Consider the following 12,162-nt stretch of genomic DNA (forward strand, 5'->3'; position numbering starts at 1 on the left):
GATGATGGGGAAGGTTCCCCCATATCACCTCCCGAGGATGTCTCCTTTCGAGACTTCATGGTAATCCTGCGCCAGCGGGGACGTTTGTCAGCCCCAAAGCCTTCCTTGGACGAATCAGTGTTCCTGGAGGCTTTTGGCATGGCCCCATCTACTTCCTGGGTGTCCCCTACCACAGATCCCATGGTGGGACCTGGTTGCCTTGCGGGCTTGGAAGAGCCGGACACTGGAACCAATCCCAAAAATACCAGACATTGACCCCCCCCCCCCCCCCCCGTCTGACAGACCAGCTTTGAACAAAGGGTCCCCTGTAGACTCTATGGTGGTGGCAGCAGCCACCAAAAAGGAACTAGCCCAGGAGAGTTCCTCTGTTCATCCCCTTGACCGAGAGCCTAGGATGATGGACCGCTTAGGGAAGCTGTTTTGTGTCGGCGACCTTTTCCTTTAGTGCGCTGAACTATCTGGCCCATGTTGGACTAGAGCGTGACCTGGTAAGGGAACTGGCAGAGTCTCCCCCTAAGTCCATTGCGCAGGAGGACGGAAACTCTGTCACTTGTTGCACTTGGACAGCATGGGAGTCTGTGACATCAGACCATTGGGTGCTTCAGATAATTTGCAGAAGATATTCAGTCCTGTTTTGTGGTTCCTCCCAAACCTCTCAAACACTTCCCACAAAGGGAGGCGGCAGCACAGGAAATTTCCAAGCTGCTAGAGAAACGAGACATTGAACCCCCCCCCCCCAGATCAGTCCAGATCGAGCATCTACTCGAGGTCTTTGGCCCCAAAGAAAACGGGGGACTGTCTACCCTGAACCTGTCAATTGCCAAAGAAAAGTTCCGGATGGTCACCTTAAGTCCATCATGCCATACCTGCAAGAGAGCGACTGGATGTGCTCATTCGACCTCCAGGATACCTACTATCACACGAAGATGCACAGAAGCTCCAGGAGGTTCCTCTGCTTCCGGCTAAGAGTCTATCGTTACCAATTTTGAGCCCTACCCTTTGGTCTCACTACAGCTCCCAGGGTGTTCAAAGTGATGGCAGTAGCAGTGGCTCACCTGAGGCTTCAGGTCTACTCTTACCTGGATGATTGGCTCCCTACTGCTCCCACCAACCAGATCTTACCCCCTTTGTCATGAGGCTGAGAGTTTGGGAATGGGCGAGATCCACCATTTGCTTTCTGACAACGCAGATTCCAGGATGGTCCAACGTCCTAGTGGACAGGTTAAGTCGGACTATACTGATGCCTTACGAGTGGTCTCCTGAATCCTTCAGTAGCAGAGATCTTTCTGGAGAGGGGTCAGGCTTGCTGTGATCGCTTCACAGCGAGTTTGTCGCTCTGAACCCCCAGCCAGGGAAGTCCCCCAAAGATGCTCTAGTCCATGCTTGGCCTCTCAGTCTTCTGTATGAACAGATTACCCTCCCTTGCCTCTTATTCTGAGCTTTCTACAAAAGCTTGTCGAGTGGGGAGCAAAGTAATCCTCATTGCCCTGTTTTGGCCTCGCCAGGTATGGGTTTCCCTTCCTTTGGTTTCATATTCTGTCTCTATCTTGGATCCCGTTCAAAGTCTTATTTCACATCCGTCGGGGGTTCCTTATCAGAGTCTGGACAGTTTGAAGCTCACGGCTTGGCTGCTCCAGTTCCTCTAATTGCTAGGATTCCTGGGTTGTCTTCAGTCAGGTCTGTTCTGGTGGCAGCTCGTAAGTCTTCTACCAGGAAGGTTTATCGTAGCAAATGGGAAACGTTTTTCTTTTTGGGCATCTCAAAGGCGTGTAGACCCTTTCATGGCTCCTGGTTTAGCTATTCTTGAATGTTTGTGTTTTTTTTTTTTTTTTTTTCCTTTAAAAAAATATATATAGATTTCAACAAGGAGCTAGCTCTTTTATCAGGGTTCAACTAGCTGCCATCTCATTTTCACGTGGGCGAAAATTCTGCTTCTCTAGCTTCTTCCAGACTGTGTAAAGCTTTTGAAGCTACTTTCCTATTGCACCCTTCGGTCAAAGATCCTATTCCCCCATGGGACCTTACTGTGGTTCTTCAAGCGTTGGTCGCTCCGCCATTTGAACCTGCAGCAACCACGGATCTTACATTTTTGTCTTGGAAAAGTGTTTCTAGTGGCCATCACCTGTGTTGAGGGTTTCAGAACTGCAAGTGTTGTCTATTAAAGTTCCATACATGTTTCCTTAAGGACAGGATTTCCCTTTTGTACCAATCCCATCCTTTCTTCCCAAAGTGGTGTCACAGGTTAACATCAAACCATTAATGTACATGTTATCTTCCAAATTTTGCTAACAGACTTCATATGTTGGATGTTCATAGAGTTAAGATTCTATTATACACATTACTAGAACCTTTCGTAAATTGATCAGTTGTGTCCTTTGAACCCTTTTTGCGTCCTCTCCAAGGTCACCATCGCTAGGTGGATCTCCTTGTGCATCCTACAGGTCTGGAAGGATAAAGGTTGGTCTCCCCCAGGTCAGGTGAAAGTTCATTCGACTAGGGCAATAGCAACTTCTGCGGCCTTTTGGTCGATAGTCTCATTGGATGATTTGTTCTGCAGCTACTTGGTCCTCATCTCGTACCTTTATTTCTCACTATAAATTCGATTTGATTTATCGAAGATCAGCATCCTTTGGTTCTGTGGTGCTCTGGAATATCTTCCATAAGGGCCACCCAGATGTTTAGTAGCTGGGGGCTCTGTCCCACAGGTTGAAGGTCAAATGAAGTAAACTCTTCCCCCTGGCCATACTACATGGACAGCCTGTTTGGTTGAAGTTTTAGGTGCATAAGGTGTTTTATCAGGTCGGGTTCTCAGTATAAGTGGCAGAAAATTCGATCTGGGGGTTTGGAAGGTAGTGGAGGTGTATTATGGGCCAGGGGAGGAGCTTGGAGCAGATGCTAGTAAAATTGCCGACTTGGATCCAATATGGATCTGGTATCCACAGGTTGAAGACAAATGAAGTAGAACTACTCTGATGGAACATTATGGTGAGTACATAACTTTATCAACAGTTCTCTATTTCTTAATAGTGAGCTCCCAAGGCTTTACTGTGACCCAGTACTTTTTTTTTTACTATTGCTTTGTTTAGTTTGTCTTTGCTGTAAACTTGCATGTCTCTAATTCTCTCAGCAGCAGACTCCTGGAGAAAACTTCCAAGTCAGATACTTGTTTTGAGAAAGTACCAGCAGCTGTAGCAGTGATACTGTGGCATTTGTGCTAGCTGTTTTTACGGCATTTGTGCTAGCTGTTTTTACTTGGACTTTGTGCCTATGTCAAGGTTTGCTTTTTGTTCTTACAACTTTTCTCTTTAACGAAAGTACGTTCTGTACTTTTTTTTTTTGGAGGGTCTGTAGTCTGTGATTTCACTAGAGTTTAACAACCCCCCCCCCCCAAGCTATCTACTTGGCAGTGGGTGTATATTACCATATACATTCACTGCATCCCTTATATGGTCTTGTTGCACACCACTACAGCCTTGATATTTAATTCCTTCAGGAGTCTCTTGCGGTATCCCTGCCTGTGGATTTAAGACTTTCTGGGAACTTTCATGTTTCTTTTCTCTGAACCACTTTGAAAGCGTTATTTGGCCTCAGTCTCCCACCGTTTCAGTACTGTTGCTGGGTAGTCACTTTGTAGATGTAGGACAAAATCTTGCATAGCCCAAACATGCAAGTTTTTATATTGCCCTGTTTAAATATATGATGACTTTTTGGATATTGTGCACATGGTCACTAAGTGGGCATCCTCTGCACCTCCTCTTAGGTTATCTCACTAGTAGTTTGTATCTTAATGTTCTGTCCTGGAGTCCACTCTCAGGGCTCTCCACTCGAGTTCCACATGAGAGCAATTGACTTGGTACTCTGTCCTGTAGTTGAGGGATACAAAACTACCAGTGTGTGATAAGTTACGCACTTGCAGTAACGATTGATCTCGCTTACCAGTTTTGTATCCTTTTCCATTCCCTTTCTCCTTGCTCTGGCCTTTCAGTTTACTGGTTGCTGTTTTTCTCGTTTGCTTCCCCCCCCCCCCAATCTGTTCTGCCCTTGTTTGGAGATGGGTCGTCAGGCAGTGTGCATTGTAGTTGAGCAGGAGGGGTTAGGATGTCGGGGGGGGGGGGGTTCAGCCAGACTAAATACCTGCCAGTCTTACTGTTACAGGTGACAGTCTGCATTAGTGGTTTTCATGTCAATCATTACAGCAAGTGCATGGCTTTTGTTTTTAGTTGCCTATCTGCGGCTCAGTCCTGGGACCCCTCTCTTGTTCGGTATATATTTCTCAGAGGTACAGGCCAACACGGAAGGACTGTGGCTGACCAAGTTTGCAGATGACCGCAAACTGGGCGCCATAATCGACACTCCAGCCGACACAAGCATCCTCCAAAAGGGCCTCATAGAAACAGACAACTGGTGCCAGAGCCATGGCCTTAAGCTAAACGCCAAAAAGTGTATAGTCATCCCCTTTGGCAAAAACAAAGTGCCCACAAATTACCACATAGGTGGTAATCCATTAAGTACAGAAGAAGTAATTGGGGACTCCAGTTGATAGCAATCTCTCATTTGACAACCACGTGGCCAAAGTGGTTAGAAAAACATTTTATATAGCCCACCTAATTGAAGGGATTCATATCTAGATTGGGGGAGGTCATTGTGCCTCTTTACTCATCCCTCATCAGGCCCATAATTGAGTACAATGCCCCTTTTGGGATGTACCTTACCAGACACCTGCAGCAACTGGAAAGACCCCAAAAGTACTTCAAGAGGATCAAAGGGCTCAAACAGATGCCATATGCTGCCCGGTTAAAGAAACTCCAGCTCTACTCAGTGGCGTACCGCCTGCTCAGAGGCGATCTGTGCCTGACGTATAAAGCCATGTCCAACCCGGAATTAATGGACATGCTGCACCTCAGAAAATCCAAATCCCATTGAGCTACGTGCTAGAGAGACTTGAACCTCAGCACTGAAATAAATAGGACATGCTGGAGGGACAGATTCATAACCCAGAGGCTCCCTTCACTCTGGAATAAAATCCCAGTCCAGGTTAGGCAGAGTCCCTCATTTCCTCTCTTCAAGAGGAATCTTGATGAGTGGATGGGAGATCGTAGGTTTACCCTGGGTATCACTTCTGTCTCACTGTTAGACAGAGGCACAGTATACTAACCTCGAAAAAGGGCATAGCAAAATTATTTTAAAATGGGTGGCGAAAGCCAAACACTCTGGCTAGGCTTATAAATGCCCTAGGGCAGATGGCCTAGTATGAACATATGCAGACATACCCATTTGGTACCTTCTGAGAAACTGGGGTGGAAGGTACTGAGAAGAAAACCAATGTCTACTAGCTTGACTCTGGACTAGTCCAAACAAATGGCTTTGAAAATATTTGATTAAAATTAGTGAGATTGAAGCACTTCTTGAGGACAATATTGATGTAGATGCTGAAGAGGATAAACTGGATTATGTAGGCCAAGTTCCCCTATCCTTACAATTGTGACATAAAGGTCATCTTCTCCCCACAGGGCCTCTTACTTTGTCGCCTTTCACAGGATGTAGACATTCCAGTAGTAGTATTGAGAATTTTCAGGCCTAGCACTGATGTGAAGCTTTTGTGGATCTGATGCATCTTTGGAGCTGAACATCCTTTATGTACTGCCAGGTAGCCTGACTGGTTCTAACAACCATTCCCACTGAATGGAGAATAGAATCTCTACCCTTTTGGGAAGAGTAGTAAAACTGCTCCTGCAATGCCAAAAGACCCTAGTTACACTGGTTCCACCTCTAATAGAAAAGGATGGGTGGGGAATGGAGTGGGAGAGTACCAGAAGGTGAGAGTGCATGAAAGGTCCATGGAGACCTGTCCTGGTTTCTCCAAACTTGTTTCTTGTCCTATAGTTCTGACCTTTCAAAGTTTTTTTCCTCTCGGGTCTCTGTTTACCTTGGACCTGAAGGATGCTTGCATATTCCAATACCCAGAGATCACACTATGACCTTGTAGTAGGGGAAGAGTATTTCTATTTCCTTGTTAACTGCAACCATGGTCTTTACGAATTTTCTTGTAAATAATGGTGTTTGCTTTGGTGTGTGTATTTACTCATGTGTCTGATTCAAGCAGTCTCCTGGGAGATCGGCCTTTATCTTCACCCTTGCATGCTATTAAACGAGTGATGGCTAACCTTTTGGGTTTGGTATGCCAAAATTTGGATAATGCCTAACTTGACTCTGCTTGCATGCCCCCCCCCCCCCCCCCCACACACACACACAAACACCCATTAGGGAAGCTCATTCTGGCCCCTTTTGAGCTAGTTGCTTTTAGCCCACCTCTGGTAGTACTCTTGGAAGACACTATTTTGGTGGTTGTAATATCTGCAAGGAAAGTAGATGAATCGCAAAAGCTGATATGCAAAATATATTCTTTGCACTAACCCCACATCTAGGGTAGTAGTGACCAGTTCTCTCTGCAGTAACCCCACATGTAGGGTAGTAGTGATCCTCATTTCTCTAAATGAAGTCATTCTCTTCCTCTTGTTTCCCTTATCCCCAGAATGGTTCAGAGGAGGATTGTATTCTTTGAATGTGCATAGACAAAACCGATCTAATTTGGATGGTACAAAAGGTTTCAGGAGCCCTTTACTCTTTGCAAAAGGAAGCGAAGAGAAGCCAGTAATCCACACTGTGTAAAGTGGATTGCCCACTGTATTTAATGCTGCTGTTTTATCGATGATAAACTGCTAGCCAGTCGTGTTGAGGGCCATTCCACTAGTCTTATGTAGCTAGCACAGTATTCTTTCAGAGATCGGTACCAGTCTTTCTCTATATTCACACCTTTCCAAAGCATCATATTCCAAGATGTCTGTGGCCAAGCTATGGTTTTTCTGATCCTGCTGTGCTGTTTGTAGGCCAGCCACCTGCTGATCAAACACACTGGGATCATCCCACTGAGGACTGCAGCAGTAAGTGGCACAATAGCCGTAGTATGGTTAAACGAGGTACTTTCTGTAATTGAGTATTAGTGTATATTACTTCACTCTGCGTTTCCTCTTTCCATCCCATCTCTGTGGTTGAGCGTCCTGGGGTTGGGGTAGGTACCCTAGCTTTTTATCACCCCCCCCCTTCCATTCCTGTCTGACTTCATCTAGAACTTGTCCTGGGAGGGAGATTGGAGCCGTGGTTGTGCTCTTTTCTTGTCAAATTGGATTCTTTCCAGCCTTGGTATACTTGTAGCTGGCACCAGGGGGCAGTCTCCTGGACTCTTTTAGGCAAGAAAATCCTGAAAATGTCTGCCAGCTTCCCCTTCTCGCGATCTGAATCTGAGGAGGTGGCATCTTGTAGAGGTTAAGTGAGGCCAAGGTAAGATGTTTGGATACTTCCTTCCCCCTTTCAAAATGGCTGCATTAAAGAAAATGGAGGGGTGTGAAGAGAAATTGTTCCAGCAGTGAACACTGACAGGTATGGTAACTTATCACATCTGTAGTGTGGTGTTTTTTTTTTTTTTTTTTTTTACCTTGGCTATTTTGAGTGATAGTTGAGAGGATTCCTGGATGTTGTGAACCAGTAAGTAGTTGATACTGAGGTGTGATTTTCACTGTGGCCTTGTCACATTATGCCCTTCACTATAGATGTAGTGGCCAAATGTTAATGCTTGGAGAAGGTGTGGACAGATGACCATGTAGCTGCTTCTGACATGGCCTAGATTGGCCCCCCAGGCTACTTCTGAGTTTGTGGTGACTGCCTTAGTCATGAATGGTTCTAACTGCTGAGCTTCACCCATTTCTCCATGAACTGCTTCCTTGTACAAGGCAGTGATGTGGGAAGGGGGCACTGCAGTGGGTGGACATGTTTGTTTCCTCGTCTCCAGAAATGAGTGGGGAGGGTAGACCACCACATTACAGTTGATTCCTTGTGAGATTGTTTTCTTTTTAGTCAGTTTGCCATTCGTCCTCCTGAACTGTTTTTTTCACTTTTGGCTGCCTGTCTTCGTCTTAACTCTGGTGGAGGGGTTGACTTAAAGCAGGGTAGCTTCTGCGGTATTTGACAGTCCAGTGTAAAGTAGCTGTTACACTGGCTGCTTTGTAGTTGAGAATTTCTGGGGAGTGCGAGACAAGTTGGTGCCCCAGTGACACCCTTGTCTCCCAAGGCAGGCATTTTGTTTCTCAACTCATGGTGATCTCACCATGGTGACTTCCATAGAGTGGAGCACCATCAAATATGGATAGTCTGAAATGTCTGTCTGCAAAGGTCAGCCTGTGCATAAGCATGTAGGGGGGGGGGGGCAGGCCCTCTCCTGCTGCAGGTATTTTGAGATTCCCGTCCATGCAGTAACATGGAGGTAGCATGATGGAACTCTCTACCACCTTTATGGTCTTGAGGCTTTAGTAGTGGGTTGTTGAACCACTTACTGGTAATTGTATAGACTGGAGAAATCAACCCTGTAGCATACAGGCACAAGTATGTGCATGCTGAAGGTCCCTCAAGTGGTCTTTCGTGAGTTCTTTCACTGAAGATTGCTTTGTTGCAGTCTTATCTCTCCAATCGGTGCCAAATGAAGTAAACTTTCTCAATTTAGGACATAAGCCTGGCAACCTTAGTCTGGAAGTAGTTTTTCAAGTCATCTTTTTGCTTTCTCTTAATTTTTCTTCCACGTTCTGTACAAAAAAATACAAGCAAACCGGGTCATTTTTGTAGTTCCATTCTGGTCACCAAACAAGGTTTCCCCTGCTATGTATTCACCTTTTGGTGCAGGCTGAGGCCCTTGAGGTCCCATTTGGTAAGCCTTGTCCAAATGTTCTCATCCTTGTGCTAACTGCTTGATGTGTCTAGTTCTGATGATGGCTGGGAACTCCAACTTCTTAGCGTGGTCCAGTGCAAAGAAATGTATAAAGGCAAGCAAACTTGTATTAAGCATTGGAGAAGGGGTATAGACCACTTTAATTTGTTTCAAATGGTCCTTGGTTACCATGCTTGTACATTAATTTAGTCTGACATTTTCTTCTGTCACAATCCGCATGGCAGCTGTCTAGCTGTCTTTTCTGAGCCAATACCTGTTCTGTAGCCGCCTCTTCTGGTGGTAGCTGCATCCATTAAACTGATTTCAGAACTCCAAGGTTTTTATGCACCACACCATTATTTGATTTTTCATGAAGCACTGGTTATCCTTTGTACATTTCCCTCATCCTTGCCAAAGGTTGCTGTTGAGTTCATTTTTGTTCCAGTGTTTTTCTGTAATTTTGCCAACAAAGAAGCGTTTGTATTTGGACAAACATAGGCAGCTTTTGTTTATATATCATAGCAAAGATTTCAATAAGGGTACTTTGTTTCCATTGCCACTGCCCAATCGGGTGCATGTGTCTAAATTCACACTGGTTGTATTGAAATTAGGATACTTGTCAAAATTACTCGGGGAGTGCCTAGAGCTTGCTGTTTTAGGCCACTGGCCAATTTTATAGCCTTTTTCTGAGGTCTCTTAATTGGTAGTTGTACAGCTGCTACATGGGTTTCACTGGGCATTAAAAGTTGTATGTCCTCTCTAGGTATTTGATTTCCTGTGAAACCACTGTAATCTAATGTGTTTTTGTTAGACAGTCTAGTTTTGTTGGAGAGACTGCAGTTTCAGAGTAATGAACCATACCATGTTTAATTCAGAAGCTGTGTAATTTATCATAGCATTAGAGTTGTATGGTTGTGACTCATTCTGAGATTCTTGCCAGCATTTCACATGACCAGGGAGGAATGGGGAGATGTTTGTAGTGGTGAGAGTTGCCTTTTGTGGGTATTTCTCTGAGAGAACCTACTTTGAGCTGGAGAAAAGGATGGGTGTAAAGGGAATCGATGGTAAGGAAAAAGTTGTATTGGTGATGAGCAGAGTGAGAGGTGGCATTTCAACCCCCCCCCCCCCCCATTTACAGTTAGGCCATATGACCATTTCAGGCTATTCTAATATGTGGTTAATTTAATTCATAAATTTAGATACTTCCCTACTTGATTTTAACCCAGATATAAAGGAAATCCTACTACTGATGTTGCCGTGCAACATGATGTAAAGCTTCTGGTATGTGAATTCCCCCACTACATTGTCATTTCTTAAGTGACGGTATAATAATTCTTTTGTCTACATGCATCTGACCACCAGGGAAATTGCACACGACTGGTGTCCACATCACATGGAGGCCTTTTAGTTCAGAGCAAAGCTGGATTAAAGTATGTGTAGAACTCTTATTTGTTGAAATACCCCCCCCCCCCCTGGAGTTTGTCATGTCTATTTCCTACCTTATTCCAAAGGTTTTATAATTGTGTCCATGCCATTCCCCTCTGTGCTGTTCCCTCTTGACCCCCCCCTCCCCATTCTGACCTTTGGGGTCAGAAGTTTTATTTCAAGAAAACCAAACTTTAAACTGTAAATGTAGTAGGTAGATTCCAGTGGATTTGAGATTAAGTGCATTTTTGATGACTGCAAGTTCATTCTTTATCTACTGTAAGTGAATGCTTCAGCTTTGGGTTATGTAACAGTAACATTTCTGATCTCTTTTTCCCCCCTATTTCAATAGCTGGAAATGGAAGATGAAGACACGATTGATGTGTTTCAGCAACAGACTGGTGGAGCGTGTTAAGAGGAGCACTCCTTTAACAGGGAGAAATGGACTTTCCATGGACCACACTTCCTGTTTGCCCCCTTCTGTTCCATACTGTCTCGTGTCACATGTTGGAGTGCATTGCATCTAAGATGCTTCTACAGCCTCGGACAATGATCAGGACTTTTCCAGTTAAAGGAAATTTTAACAATTGGGGGGGTGGGAGTATTTGTAATCCCTTTCATATACATAGTTGTGGATGCGATTTTGTGATAGGGTTGCTTGACGGTATGAGCAAGACTTGATCAGGGTGCACCATTCCATCATTGTTGGAGCCACATTTCTTTAGTTGTGTTTTTTTTTTTTTTTTTTTTTTTGTAGTTTGACAGCACCTTTTGGCTTTTTTTTTTTTTGTAAACCAGGGCAGGATCTGTAGCCTCAGTACCATTTCTACTTTTTTTTAATTTAATCATCTAAGGACATTCTAAGAACAGTGTATTTATTTTTCCTTTCATGTGAGTGGTGGTATACACAGGATGAAAATGTATACAGACACGTTTAAATCTTTTGTAGCTTGCATATTCTGAACTAGTAGAATATAAAGTTATGTACTTGTTATCATGAAAGCGGCTGAAAAAAAATTGCTTGTGGTCAGGAGAAGCAGTTTGCATGCTGACTAAATGAAACAAATGTGCCTCGTTCTCCTTTGTTAGAAAACACTTGTACACGGTGTACTTTGAAGTCCAGAACTTGTGAAGGTCTTAACAAAAGTGAACTTGCCAGATTGTTGGCTGGCGTTACAGATGTATTAGGCGTTGAAATTAACTGTATTTTTGGAATCCTAGTCTGTACCCATATACTGTATGACTTATACTCTGCTCCCAAATCGCATATTTGAAATGCCAAAGTATATTTGGATATGTTTAAAAACTGCAGCAAACCTTTTGAGCCTTCTTTTCTCATGGAAAGAAATGGAGAAAAAAAAATGGAGCTTTATGTAAACTTTGTAAAATGGACGTGTCTGAACATTCCACAGTTAAAAATGAAAAAAATTTCCTGACGCATGTTTTCTTAAACGGTCTTGCATCTACTTAAATCATTGCTTTCAGAAGAAATTGTTGAAATATGAAAGCTTTAAAATGTTAAGTACTACTCTTCCAAAACATTGCTTTGGAAGTAGTGACCGGCTTGGATGTATGTTTTCAGAACTGGAAAAAAGTTTTCAGTTATAATTTGGCTGGAGATTTGTACTTTTTCACATTAGTTCCCTGCTAGTTTAGGGCACATTAGTACCACTTGAAAATGGGGGGGGGGGGACCAACAAGTGTCATGTTGCAGTTAGTACAGCTGATATTTGTAGGAGTCTCTTCTGTAAAGACTTGAAGGTAAAAGTTCCCTAATTTTAGTGTTTGATATCCCTGCCTGGACAATTCTAAAGGCATTTCCTGAAGTCTGCTAAATACTGCTTGTTATTTGAATATATGCTGTTTGTTGCAATTAAGCAGTTGTATTAATTTTTAAAAGGACAGTCAGTGTTCGTGAAATCCTCTTTCTTGGTACTTTTTGTACTGTTATGAATGGGCTGGTTTATTTCACTCATTTGTCC

General features: G+C 43.8%; 1 protein-coding gene across 2 annotated transcripts in view; it reads left to right on the top strand.

The window, feature by feature from the left end:
- Nucleotides 1-11,616, top strand: part of LOC122792955 (small ubiquitin-related modifier 3-like) — a 65,120-nt gene extending 53,504 nt beyond the window's left edge. For both annotated transcript variants that reach the window (XM_044060546.1, XM_044060547.1), the window contains exon 4: nucleotides 10,533-11,616. In XM_044060546.1, the coding sequence (XP_043916481.1) occupies nucleotides 10,533-10,595 (63 nt within the window). In that variant the 3' untranslated portion in view covers nucleotides 10,596-11,616. The remainder of the gene's footprint in view (nucleotides 1-10,532) is intronic.
- The last annotated feature ends 546 nt before the right edge of the window (nucleotides 11,617-12,162 follow it).

This window comes from Protopterus annectens, chromosome 2.part0 (assembly GCF_019279795.1).
Source record: "Protopterus annectens isolate FY-2018-M chromosome 2.part0, PAN1.0, whole genome shotgun sequence".
NCBI classification, from domain to species: domain Eukaryota; kingdom Metazoa; phylum Chordata; order Ceratodontiformes; family Protopteridae; genus Protopterus; species Protopterus annectens.